The 14730-nt window shown below is 40.1% G+C and overlaps 1 protein-coding gene across 4 annotated transcripts in view; it reads right to left on the bottom strand.

The window, feature by feature from the left end:
* Nucleotides 1–14730, bottom strand: part of KIF16B (kinesin family member 16B) — a 306240-nt gene that overhangs the window by 226997 nt on the left and 64513 nt on the right. For all 4 annotated transcript variants that reach the window (XR_005213209.1, XM_037812352.1, XM_037812353.1 and 1 more), the window contains exons 11-12: nt 12431–12496; nt 9171–9230 (exon numbers count right to left, since the gene is read on the bottom strand). Coding sequence is in view for 3 of the 4 variants with exons in the window: in XM_037812352.1 (XP_037668280.1) it covers nt 9171–9230; nt 12431–12496 (126 nt within the window). In the remaining variant the exon portion in view is untranslated. The remainder of the gene's footprint in view (nt 1–9170; nt 9231–12430; nt 12497–14730) is intronic.

Below are 14730 nucleotides of genomic sequence, written 5' to 3'. Positions count from 1 at the left end.
GCACACATGCCTACTGCAAAGATCAGAAGGAAAATCTCTCCCGCATTCAAAATAATTTATCACATGGTACCAACATTTAACAGGGTACATTTGACTTATTTCTGAATCTTTCGCTCCAGAAATGTTATTCAACAGTAAGAGCCAACATATACTTGGAATGCCTTTATTTAAGAGCAGTTTCTCCAAGATTAAAACTGCCATGGAAAATATGGTACTCTTGGCATTATTAACAACATCAGAGTTGGGTCTATGAATAAATCGGCTCTGCCTCTCACCCTGCCAAGTTCTTCAATCGACCTCCAGTGCTAGAGCGCTGGCAGTCATCTCCCTGTTAATTATCAACTCCCAGTTTCAGAGAACAATGAACTTTATTACTTTGCCTTTCATCTTAAAAAAAAAAAAAAAAAAACAGTTGCAAGAGCAGAACTTTGGAAAAGGAAGAATACAGTTTGATGAAAATTAACAGCCAGAGTCTAACTTTAATGAGAGGTTAACAAATTAACAACTGCACACTATAAGAAGTACAATAACATCTTTCTTCTCTTGCTTTAAGACCAAGAAGAACCAATGAGCCAGTATGTGTGAATGCACTAAAAAAAGATAAAAGGCTTTGCACATGGGGGTGTTGACAGTGACTTTTGCTCAAACATACACTAAGTCATCCTCATTAGCCTGCAAATTAAAGGAAGAGGCAAATGGTTTCTCATAATTCTCTCTCTCAACTCATCCTTATGGCAATCTCCCCAGCCCAACTCCTCTCTTCTTCTAATGCTCTCTCCTAAGGAGAGACACTAACCCATACTCACAAATGCACACACAAATGCAAATCACAGGGGGCTGGTTGGGAAAGCAAAGAGGCAAGGAGAATAAAGGTGAGGAAATGCTCATGGAAGAAGTTTTTACAAAAATGGTGAGAATCATTTCTCTCCCAGTACCCATGCCTTTGGGTAACCTCACACCTGACTTGGGGCTAGCCACGTGACTAGCTTTGGCTAATGGGACATTAGCATATGAGATGTAAATGAAGGCTTGAAAAAAGCTTGCACAGGTGTGGCTAGTCCTCTCTTGCTGTTCTTAGGATCCTGAGGCTATCACATTAAGGAGGCTGAGCTAACCTGAGGGAGGATGAGAGACACAAGGTCAAGTCATCTCCTTTACTCCAACGACATCAAGCCAACCACCGGTACTGTGAGTGAGGCCACCCTAGATCCTCCAACCCCAGGGCATCAGGAAACAGCAAAAATCTACAGTCAGCCTGGACCACAAACTCATGGGAAATAATAACTGTTTGTTTAAGCCACTTTGTTTTAGAGCAGTTTATTATGCAACAAAAATCTTCAAACTTGTCTTGAAAGGTCTTAGAAATGGGAGAGCACAGTTGAGTTCAACAATTACTCACTGAGCACTTCCTGTCTATAATGCAGTAGGATATAAGACACCATGATTATGAGAGATACAAAGATGAGTGAAAAGTGTTCCCTGACCTCAAGAAGTTTATAATCTAACAGAGGGAATGACAAACATACAGATAATTACAATACAATGTAAAGAAATCAAACATCATCCACTCCCATCCCTGTAATTCACATTGCATCTAGGAACCCATTCCTCAAAACAACTTCTCTACTACCATAACAGCCACGCAGGGATCTTTATAAGCATCCATTCATTCAGCGTTCAGATCTATTGAGCAGTGAATGAAACAGAAACAGTGTCCTAATGGAATTTACATCCTAATTATACATTTATAAAACGCTTTCTATATCTGCAGGGTTTTTCAAAATGCTTTATATATATTAATTCATTTACCATGAATTGCCCTCTTTAAAAGTAAATGTAACTGGTTGAATACTGGAAGTGAAAAATTAAGACTTATTTACTTTACATAACCCAAGATTTCCAATGTCAAAAGTCTGTGAGCTGAACTATACTGTTTTACCAACAACTATATTTTAGGCCTGTTCTGTTAGAAATGGGGGGAGGGTGTGTGTGAATAGATTATGGGAGCTTTACAAAAGAATGACCAATTGTAAGAAAAAGTCTTCTAGTATTAGAATGTAATTTCCATGAGGGCAGAGATATTTTGCTTCGTATAGCCAAAGGAGTTCTAGAGGCAGCAATCTGTACTTTTAAATCTGATATTAAAAAAAAATAAATATATATACACACACACACACACACACACACACACACACACACATATGACTGTCTGTGGTAGAAATTTAAGCCAGCAAATGCACAAACAGCTGATGAAAAGGAAACTGGTGACCTATGCTTGAAAGGGATGCCTCATCCTTAATCCAAATTCTGGGTGGAATCAAAGTCCAAGAATAAAATTCTATCCTTGACCTACCCCCACCAGGTTAAATTCCTTGCACCATGAAGAAGTCAAGATTAACTGCATTTACAGGAGACAAAGGCCACAAAAAATGTTGTTCTCTCCCATCCTTTGCAGGCTTTCTAGAAAACAAAGGATTTGGAGCACAGGCGGGAAGAGTCCAGAGGGCCACTGGAAACTTGTTTCACAACCTTGATGAGCCTTAAGCCTGCTGAGCAACAGCCCCAGTTATTATTAGTGCTGCTTCCAAACCCATTACACAACCCAATACTTGTCTCCTCCAAGAAATGGAAAACCACAGACAGCCCAGAAAAGCAATGTTACAGGCTGCCATAATCTTCCAGAGACAAAAGTTCGGCTGCTTGATTCTACAATTCTATCATAAAATAGAAATAAGTTGCTTGAAATTGTGCCTCTCCATGAAATTTAAACTCAGAAAATTTTAAGCCTGCAAAGGATTCCAATTTCATTTTACTGTATCTCTTATTAGCGAAAACATTCTGCAGAGTGAAAAGGCTCTCCCATAAATGTGTTATCACCCCTGCCATGGGCTTATAGTATCCTACCTCTTCTTTTTCCCCAGAGAAAGATTAAGATGCCAGTGTAATTCAAAATTAAATCATTTGATTCAGGATCTCATCATCACATGGATTCAAAATGCTCCATCCTCCAAATTCAATTCAACACTAATTGTTTAGTGACTGTGTAATAAGATATATAAAAACCCACATAATGAAAGTCTGAAAAATTTTAGTTCAACATGTAGTCTTACGAATACCAACTTTTCAAGGAGGAGGCTCTCCAAGTACAGCTCCTGTGTGTGATCAGCTTCCTGCCCTACCCAGCCCATGAAAGCCACCATCAGAAGTCCTGTGTAGGGCAATGAGCACACAAAATCAAGTCAGATTCTGGAGTAACCAAAAGATATATTTTTAGTGTGAAGGAGACCCTATTTATTAAGAAATCAGTAGAAAAACCAGTGTTGGAGGGATTCAAACAGAGATGGCTGCAAGGGTGGCAAACACCACTCTGCAGTTCGGCTCTGGACAGACACTGCACAAAGTCAGCTCTCCCTTCTGTCACACCATCTGTCAGCCAGTTGCCAGCTTTATGCTACAGTCCAAACTGTCTGTGATATATTTTGAAGCACAGAGCTCAAGGAGTTATTTGGAAGTCACATAACATACCTTCGAGCTTTGTTTTTTTTTTTTTAACTGCTCATACAACACTGAAGCAGATAAACAAAAAGCATATAAAGACCAACCAAAAAAAGGTATGCAAAGGTTGGAGTGGGGCAGGAATCAATAAAGGAAGAGAAAGTAGGAGTGGACAAAGATTATGGGGATTTTCTTCTTAAAAGATCACTTGAAAAAATTCATCAGCAATAAAATATACAGGAATTGGAAAAAGCCAGGCAAAAAGGAACACAGGAGAGCTATTAATACTCATTTTGTAAACCAATTCAAACCCGACAGTGGTCAGTACAATATTACAACTATGCCAGAGGGAAACCAATACTAGAGACCTAAGGAATCCATTGATCCCAAGGCTTAAAGAACTTGTAGGCTGGATTTATCACACCATTAACTTCCAAGTCCCAAGGGAGCCACCACAGGTTAAGAAAAATGCAACAAGGATGAGAAGCACACTGGGGGAGCATTCTAAGAGAAGACCTGGAAGACCCAGAAAGAGAACAGTGTTAACATACCAGATTCTGAGGAGCTGGCAGGACTGCAAGTCAAGAGACCAAGAGGCATCAGAAAAGGTCTAGCCACAAAACAGAAACCACTTCATATTTAGATCCAAGGAACGTGACAACAGGAAATTGGTTACTGAGCTGAAGGACGAGCTGGAAGCCATCAGGGACAGTGAGACCACCCATTAACTAACAACAGCAGGAAGCCAGTGCAATGTCACCCTAGGCTGAAAAGGAAAGTGAAGAGGAGGTGTTTCTGGAGCCCAGGGCCGTGCCACCAGGCAGAAACTACAACCATGACGGGCCAGTCCTCTCTGGCAGGAGCTGGGGCCCTGCAGAAGATGCACCTGCCAGTGGAGATGATGGCACACGAGGCGGGTGGTGGTGGTGGGAGAACAGTCTCCTCTCCAGGCTCCCATCTGTGAGTCTCATAGGTGCCTGGCAAGGAGCAGTCCACAGGGCTCAGACCCCACGATCTTGAGTAGAACAGAAGCAGAAGAATAGATCTGGCGACAACGAAGCCCAAGACTGGTCTACCTTTCCTCAGTTTATCTAATTCAACACTTCTCAAACTTTAAGGTGCAGACACAGCACCTGGGAATCTTATTAAAATGAAAATTCTGACTCAGAAAATTTGTAGTAGTGCCTAAGAATCTGCATTTCTAACAAGTTTCAAGAAGATGCTGATGCTGTTGTTCCACAGACTGCACTTTGAATCCTAAGGACCTAGCTCGTCCAAATGAAGAACTGAGCTCTACTCAAGAGAATTCAGCTGCATTTCTTCCCAGAACAATAATACAAGATCATATACAGGGCTCCCCGATAGGAACAAGGAAAGCAAGATGGAATGGACAGGCATGAGCATGGCTAGGGCAAGACTGCCCCCTGCTAACACTGCACAGTACTTGCATCATCAAATTCATATGATTCAAGGTCTTTTATTTTTGTTTCTTGATACTAATATAATCAAATAAGTTTTCACTGCTTGTCTGCCCTGTGAGTAGCAGAGTTCTAGGAGTTGGTTCACAGAATGATAGAGAGACAGCCCTTGCCCAGAACCTGCCCCTGGTTTTCTGTGCGTACGTGTTGACAGAAAGAGGGAGAAATGAATAGCACCAAACTGTTACTGCTGTGACAGAAGTAAACCAAGTGCTACTGAGGCACAGAGAAAAACAAATTTTATTCTGATTGTGGAGAGGGGGGTAGGGGGTAGCGAACAGGAAGGCTTCAAGGTGGATTCTGGCAGAGGCCCAGAAACCGGAGGCATCCCAGATGATGGAGCAACACAGGCAAAGGCCAAGAGATGCCAAGAAACCCAATGTCCTGGGTATCAAGAAACCAGTGTCCTGGGGAATATAGCGCAGGGACCACAAGACATCTGGTGGGTGGGGCTGGGGATCTATGGGGAGTGGGGGTAGAGAGGAGACTGGTGCTTTTGGAGGCCAGGCAAGGGAGTTTGGACTTTAATTTACAGAAAATGAAAAGTTGTTGTTTTTTTTTTTTTTTAACCACCACAGAGATGTGATTAGATCCAAAGTTTAGAAAAATAAATGGCAGCACAATGTCAGGTACAATAGGGGCAAGAGAATGGAGACCTAGAGTACACAGAAGTAGATGAAAAAACTCTCTCATTAACTAACTGTGTAAGACCTGCTTCTTTAAGATAAACATACTTCCTACTGTTATTAACTACTTTCAAAATAATGCCCAGCACCTTATTATTTCTTACCCTTTTAACGTAGCTGTGAGGAAGAAGTTACCAACCACTCTCATTTCCAAGCTGGAAAACTCGGGTTTGTGAGAGTCATGGACAAAACGCCATGACCCAGAGAGTCCAAAAGGGAATGGAAACACAGATTTGAGTTACGTGGTCAAAGCCTGTGGCTCCATCCACTACCACCACACTGCCACGAGCTCTGCTGAAATTAGCCAGCACTTTTCCATCAGAGCAGTGTGGACCCTGCGGCCTCTCACTCTCCCTGCACCCCCTTCACCAGGACCTTGGGTTTCAATTATCCAGGGCAAGGGGAGCCACAGTCTGGAAGCAAAAAGAAAGGAACAAAATAAATCCTTGGGTTTTGAGCATCCGAAGGCTTAGGGCCCAGTGATTTCCAGGGCAATATAAGGGACTTTTGAGGCTAATTCTGACTTCAAGGGACCTTTGCCTTATACACTGACTTCAGCCTCCTACCTCTGCATGACAGGGGAGGTTCCCCTATACTCCAGAAGCAACCACTCATGGCATTTGCTGGCAAACTAATCTCATGTCTCCTAAGTGAAACGCAGGGAACAGCACATGGCACAGTTGGCTTAGCAAGGACAAAGGACATCACCCTGATCACTAAGACGATGGTTTGGACTCTTCATCTGTCCTTTCTTACTCAAATAATACCCATGAGTCTCCTCTGAAATAACTCATCTGTAAAGTTGGACAAGAAAAAGCAGCAAGGCATGCTTCTTGCTGAGCCCATAAACACCAAATTAGTCCTTGTATCTCCCTTCAATATCTTGAATGTTTTAATTTTCTTCAGTTTTCTTCCTGAGCCCTCTCCTTGGATGTTTACAATTTGGAGCTCACAGGGGATGCTAACTGACAAACCGGCAGAGAAACCACAGCACTCTGATAATGAAAATAATCCTGGATATTTGCTGCTTCAAAAGCAAGTTCCCAGAATTTAGATTCTTATTTTATGATGGGCATATGTAGACCAAACTACTGGGCTCAAAGTAGGATTAGACATGTACAATCTTGCCATAGCCTTATTGGGAATGAAATACACTTTTCCACCCCTTGACTTTTAGTTCAGTCAAGTGATTTGCTTTGATCACTGGGGAGTTAGCAGAGGCTTGCAATGGGCTTGCCTGACGAAGCCTACCTGCTTGTACCTTGAGGAGAGAGTGCTTCCGGATAAACAACTGGTCCAAAGAGAATGAGAGACTCAGATCCGAGCCCAGCCAACCCCTGGCCCACCTGCCCATGCATGAGGGAAAATAACCCATTGCTGTTTTGAATCACTGGGTTGGGGGGAGTTTTACGAAGCATTATTGGACCAACAGCTGACTGATGGAACAGACGGACAGTAGAAATTTGGGGAAGTATTTACATAAATCACACAGGCACAAAGTCATCGACTGACAATTCCTTTCCCCATCAACTTCCAAAAATGTTTTCCAAAAAAGTATCTGAGTAGCTCTCTTCATTACTTCAGCCCTCAGGAATTGTCTTCCAATAAGAAATGAAGACAGCCCTTAAAATACCAAACATGAGCAGAAAACGACTACAGATTTAAAGCACAAATACCAGCAGAGAAATCTAAAATGGGTTTGTAAGGTCAAGAGAAAGGAAAAATTGGAAATATCATTAGCCTTTCTCATAATCTTTAACACCTAGCACAAATCACATATTTTTTCTTCTCAACTAAAAAGTTATAAAAAATCAAAATAATGAGATCTATGAAAAAATAGAATTGGAATTGGAGGGGGATTTAGCTTCAGGGCCCAGAATTATCTCGTGAGAAAAAGCATTAAAAAAAAAGGCTCAGGGGTTTCAATGTGGAGACCCCTGGTGTGAATTCTTCACAGAGATGAACTCGGTCACAAGAAGAGACGCCACAGTGCAGAAGGAGAGAGGAAGCTTAACTCTTTCAATTTATTGCTGTATTGCCTCCTGTGCTAACAGGATGAGGTATACTAATGACATTTCAAATAGCTAACTATGTGATTTCTTTTTCCTTAAATGGAACAGATCTTTGTCCTCCCTCTTTTTGCCCAGGAAAGAGTACTTTGTACCATGAAAGGTCAAATGATGTGGGCTTCCTGGGTTAGGGGCTGTGGCACTACTGAGAGTCAATGCAACTTAAACTGTGACAAATATTCCCGCCTTTGGTGGTACTTATTCCACACCCAGCTGCTCAGAAATGCAAGTGAGTCCTTTACTCAGTTTTCTGCACAAACATCTTTCAACAAAGGAAATGCTGAGAAAGTACCTCAAAATAATACATTATCATTGTAATCAGGAAGAAAAGGGGAAAGCCTGGACACAGCAGCCCACACTTAACTGCAGTGATTTCTGTAGCAGGAAAGAGTATCTATAGGACCATCACATCCCCTTTAGGAATTGCACATAACCTCTGGCCTCACGAGAAACTGTCTCTCTCTCACCCAGAACAGGCCGCATCACCTAAACGTACAAGGAGAACTTTACATATATGGCCCCAGCCCCACTCTCTGAGAGAGTTGTCAGACACAGAACTCCAGGCTGATCCAGGCCTGGAAAGTTTAACTGCCATCAAACTTCTGTGCTTGGGTGCTCCATTTTCATGTGAAAGGGATGTCAAGACCATCAGTTAAATCTCATCTATCTAGCCCTGCCAATATTAGATTCAAACTTTAATTCCTTGGGCAAGTTTCACCTCAAAAGACCTCAAAACAAACCTCAGATCCAACAGCCTCTGAATCACCTCTCATGCATAAAGTCAGGCAGATGCTATCAAAGCAAAAAATTCCAGTGTGAACCTCAAATCTGGTGTAGCTTACCCTCAATAGATGGCAAAGGTTCTCTACCAACTCCACAGAAAATGGAAACATAAAGAAACATGCATTTTAAACCAGAGTATGAAAAATGCAGGCCATTACTGAATGTTCTTTCGTAGTAATCTTGCCAAAAATGAGGACAGTCCTCAAGATAAGGAAAAAGTTCTGATAGCAAAATTACTAGTTTAGAAATTCCTGAAATCTAGCGATGCTATGCAAACATATTCTACAATATTGTCATAGGAACTATCTTTTTTTCAAGTAACGTATCACTTTTACAGAGTTCTAATATTTGCTGAGTCAGAGATGGGAAAACTCCAAAAAGTGAAAGTATCAACATGACCTGTATGCATTAACACACAAGGCCTAAAAGCCCCCATCTCATCCCTTTACCAGCTGCCCCTATTCCCATTCCTTTATTATCTAACAGCCCCCATTCCCACTCTTTTAATGTCTAATGGCCCCAATTCCCATTCCTTCAAATCAGCTCCATGGATCATAACTTAACCAAAGTACACAACAGCCAAGGTCAGGGGGGAGGAAAAAAGTTTTACCTATTTAAGCCATCATAGAAAGACTGAGAAACCTTAATACAGTCCTTACTTTCAAAATATTTTGGGTTTCATTCCACTTATTTGTCCATTCCTTGGTCAACTCTTGAACCTAAAAGGAAAAATATATATACGTGATTGCTCCATTTAAAAATAACGATAATTTTTCAGTAAGTTTCCAAACTCTCACAGCTTATAATTATTTTTAATATACTACATTAAGAATGTACTATAATTTGTTTTGTATGACTGCGTGGTATGTGAATATATCTCAATAAAATGAAGGTTAAAAAAAAAAAAAGAATGTACTATAATTATTTTTAATTAAGATGGCAATTTTTATCCCTGACAGAATTTTTACCAAATATATATCATACAAGCTGATGTCATCCTACATTATAGCAAAAGAAAGAACAGACAACAATTTGTCAAGTTGCCTAGGTTTTACAGCAGTCTTTTCCACGGTATACTTAAATAAAAGTTGCTTTCCTGGATATTAACCAAAATTATAAATTCAAGGATGACAACATCTCATTAAATGGGTTAAGTTTTCCTGACCATACTTTAGGGCCTAAGAAACAGTGAGTTACTTTTCTTTCTAATTAAATGTTGTGATTAAATCACTCTAGATGCCCGAGTTTTCTTTTAGGAGATAATTTGCTTTTGTGGTTAATTAATAGAGTTTATAAATCTCATTCTATCTCTAAAAAGATAGTCTTTAATTGACACTTTTAGAAAAAGAAAAATCTTTTGATAGAAATCAGCTTCTTTCTAGTCTGCTGCAACTTGGGCAGGGGTGGGAAACGTCCCCAATTGTTGAACAAAGCACAGTTAGAAATAGCTTCTCAAAGTTAATGGAAATATTCTAGTAGTTACATAAAACTTTTCAATGGGAATATTCTAGTAGTTACATAAAACTTTTAAAACGATCCTAGTGATTAATTCATTAAGAAATAAAGAGTGGTACCTGAATAGAGAGGTGGGGAAAGAAAATGGACGAAAAATGTGCTCTATGGCAAGGGATATAACATAGCCCTAAAAGAGACAAACTTCAGAGCGGCAGGGAGAGAACTCTCCTTTCAAAGTCCTTCCTTTCTGTATCTTTATCATTCCTACCAGCTCCCCACTCCCAAGAGCAGACATTGTCCTATTTAAACTTGCTGATTTTCCCACCAATAAGTTACCCTAGTAACCAGGCCAAAATGAATGCAAAGAATGTGCCTGTACTCTCACTGCTAACACGAAGATACTTTCCATACACCATTAAGGACAGTAATCCAAAAGGACACTTGTGTCAGCAACTTTCAGGAAGAAGGCATCTGTTATTAGGAGAATGGAGGAACTGGAGTAATGGTTCATCCAAGAGGAAAACCAAAACATAACTCACCCACTGTAGTCAATCATTCAATGGCAGTTCATTTTACTCCTCAATTTACCATAGGAGTTCTAGGTTAACATTTTTTTTAATAATGTCTCTTTTTTACCAGTTACTAACGTCAAAATCTGTTATCTTCTTGGTGAAAAACAAAAGAAACAGGACTAAAGACTCAGTTTTTTGCTCATTTGTTTTTAATGGTTTGAAGATATTATACTGACTTATCCAGAACCAGTCAGACCCTCCAGTCCTTCATGTCAATACTTTATGTCAGCGATATTCCAACCTCACAGAACTCTAATAAGAGCATTTAAAGTCACCTGGATATTGTGGTGTTTTGTTTTGGAAAAACTTTCATAAAGGGAATATTCTTATTCCTCTTGTCCCTACAGAAAGGAAAAAGATTGGTGTGCTAAACTAACTAGTGCATACTAACCAGTTAATACATTCTCATTGGCAATAAATGATTCCACATTCCTCCAACAGACATATCCTCATTTAAGAAATGTTAAGCCAATCAATCCTTTTCCAATTTGATCAACTAACTGTAACTTTAGAATTACAATTATACTGGGGATTTATTTTACTATTGATTTTAAATCAAATAATCTTCATTTTTAACATTAATAAAAATGCAAATGTTACAATACCAACTCTAAACTATCAACGTGATCCGTTAATGCGATTTACAGTCAAGCAGATGGAAAACAATTAAAAAGGGTCAGCAAAAAGCTAGATGGAAATTTAGAAAAAGATATGAACAAGACGGGCAGTCATTTCTGTCACAGCATGTGTAATGCATTCGAATTAAAATGTTTACTGTTTCTATTAACTTGCTAGGTACTCCTGAAAATTACTATTAAGAAACAATTTAAGACTATACCCAAACATTTCATAGCACTCAAAATTAGAATTTCAAGCACTGAAAAACAAAATTTCATGAGAAAAATCAGGATTAAGAAATGAATGTTTTACTAATGCTATTATCAGCATAATATTCACAGAAGTGTCACCAAGTTCCTAACTACAACTCCATTTATATCTTCAATATTGCATATTCTTGAAAAAGTTTTTACCAACAGAATCCAATTTTCTTTCCCAGTTGGTTTTAACCATTCAACACAATGAATAAAATCCACTCCAAAAACTGTTTTTAATGCCCATTTCTCTTTTTGCTTCATTGGTTATTTATTTATTTATTTGTTTGTCTGTTTGTTTGTTTGTTTATTTATTTATTTATATAAAATCCACTCCAAAAACTGTTTTTAATGCCCATTTCTCTTTTTGCTTCATTGTTTGTTTGTTTGTTTGTTTGTTTGTTTATTTATATTATTTATTTATATATATATATATATTTAAATAAAAGTAGCATAGAACCAGGTCAGCCATGAAACTGATTTCCCAAAAGCACTAACACACAGAACACTGACTTCAGTCCATAACATCTGCAGAGCTATTCTCTCCTTGTCAGTCAGGGCCTCTCTTCCTCCCTGTCTCAAATCTCCTCCAGCCTAAGGGAAATGAAGCATTTACTCAGAGCAGTCAGACATTCTCAAGTGCAGTGCTTCCCACGGAAACAAAGTAACAGAGGGACAAAGAACTAAACGATGGTCATCCAGTGCAACACGGACTCCCGCGAGGGGCTCTTGTCTCCTCTGGTGACCCGAGGGGCCTCTCGGCTTCATCAGGAGGGCCTCAGTGGGAATGTGAGTCGCAGCTAACCATTACGTGCCAGACAAACTCCACTTAGGTCTCACAGAAGGGGATGAGATACCTAAAAAGTCAACTAACTGAGATTCTTTTACAAGATCACTTGGTGGGGTGTTTAAGCATAATGAAGAAAGAAACTGAGTCTTAAATGAGAAGCGCTGAAAAGCATGCACTTAAAATAATGGTCAAAGTTAGGATTTAAAAAAATAAATCAAAGTATCACTTACTCTTGCTTCATTCTGCTGAAGTTTTTCCTCCATACTTAAAGCCGTGGGGGAATCTAAGAGGGCAATCTACAATTTAAACCATAAAAGAGATAAGCAGTTAGTAAGCAGAATCATCTAGAAGAAGGATTTTTCCTTGAATATAGTAAATTATCAAAACTTTCCCAATAAACTGTTAAATAGAGATGAAAGCAATACCACTTCCACCCCAAAGTATCAATCATGACCAAGACTTTTATCTATGGGGAACATATCTCATAATATTCAAAGCCATGGCATCCTAGTAGACTTACATGTACAATACAAATCAGCAAAGCAAAAGACAAAGACAAGTATAACACACTGATCTTTTACCAAAATCTAATCTGACCGAGTCTCGGGCAAGATGGCGGCATAGAGAGGAGTGGAAGCTAAGTAGTCCCCCTGGAACAACTACAAAAAACCAGAAACAACTAGTAAATAATCCAGAATAACTGCGGGGGGACAAACGAGACCATCCACTCGTCATACACCAACCTGAATTGGGAGGAATGCCCGAGAACACAGCATAAAATCTGTAAGCAAAAACTGTGGAACCAAGTCGTGAGACCCCCTCCCCCATAGCCCGAGCTGCAAAGCCTCGTGGTGCCAGAGAGAAGCTCTCTCCCAGCAAGCGAATATAGCTCAGCTGAGCTCCAACTGGGGTTTTAAGTAGCGAGTGTGAACTGCTCAGTACAGGTACGCATCCCCAAAAACAGACAGAGGCTTTGGGTGACGACTGACCTGGGAGAGCCGGAGGGTCGCCTTGGACTGGGTCTGAAGGGGACTATCTGTTTCTTTTTTGGCTCAGTGGAGAAAGCCCCAGTCATTTTCAGTTTCCAGGGCTGTGACTCGGGGAAGGGTGGAGACAGCACAAGCAGAGAGAGACACCATTGAAATGCTAATGACCTTCATCTGAGGGGTCTGTCTTCTCAAGGAGGAAAGGGGTGGGGCCCTTTCCATTCAGAACCAGACCCCACAGCCTGGAGGAACACGGCCATACCTCCTCACACCAGTCAAGAATTATAGGCTAACAGGCATCACCTGCTGGGCAGAAAAGCACAGTGACCTGAGGCATCACAGGGTGGAGCAATTTTCTAAGACACACCCTCAGGGAAACCAAATACTGAATATTTCTTCCCTCTGGGACCTGAGCCTGTTCTGGTCTGGGAAAACCTGATTTGGATAACCAAGGAAACCATGCCTAGACAACAGAAAATTAAAACCTACACTAAGAAAAACAAAGTTATGGCCCAGTCAAAGGAACACACGTACACTTCAACTGAGATACAGGAATTTAAACAACTAATGCTAAATCAGTTCAAAAAGTTTAGAGAAGATATTGCAAAAGAGATAGAGGCTGTAAAGGAAGCACTGGACATGTATACGGCAGAAATCAAAAGTTCAAAAAAACAACTAGAAGAATCTATGGAAATGAAAGGCACAACACAAGAGATGAAAGACACAATGGAAACATACAACAGCAGATCTCAAGAGGCAGAAGAAAATACCCAGGAACTGGAGAACAAAACACCTGAAAGCCTACACGCAAAGGAGTAGATGGAGAAAAGAATGAAAAAATATGAGCAACGTCTCCGGGAACTCAAGGATGAAACAAAGTACAATAATGTACGTATCATTGGTGTCCCAGAAGGAGAAGAGAAGGGAAAGGGGGCAGAAGCAATAATAGAGGAAATAATTAATGAAAATTTCCCATCTCTTATGAAAGACATAAAATTACAGATCCAAGAAGCGCAGCGTACTCCAAACAGAAGAGATATGAATAGGCCTACGCCAAGACACTTAATAATCAGATTATCAAATGTCAAAGACAAAGAGAGAATCCTGAAAGCAACAAGAGAAAAGCGATCCATTACATACAAAGGAAGCTTAATAAGACTATGTGCGGATCTCTCAGCAGAAACCATGGAGGCAAGAAGGAAGTGGTGTGATATATTTAAGATACTGAAAGAGAAAAACCGCCAACCAAGAATCCTGTATCCAGCAAAGCTGTCCTTCAAATATGAGGGAGAGCTCAAAATATTTTCTGACAAACAGACAATGAGAGACTTTGTGAACAAGACACCCGCCCTACAGGAAATACTAAAGGGAGCACTACAGGGTGATAGAAGACAAGAATGCGTGGTTTGAAACACAATTTTGGGAGATGGTAGCACAACAATGTAAGTACACTGAACAAAGGTAACTATGAATACGGTTGAGAGAGGAAGGTGGGGAGCATGTGAGACACCACAAGAAAGGAGGAAAGATAAAGACTGGGACTG

Source organism: Choloepus didactylus, chromosome 19 (assembly GCF_015220235.1).
Source record: "Choloepus didactylus isolate mChoDid1 chromosome 19, mChoDid1.pri, whole genome shotgun sequence".
NCBI lineage: Eukaryota > Metazoa > Chordata > Mammalia > Pilosa > Megalonychidae > Choloepus > Choloepus didactylus.
The sequence above is the reverse complement of the archived record's forward strand: the minus strand, read 5'-3'. Positions and strand labels throughout refer to the sequence as shown.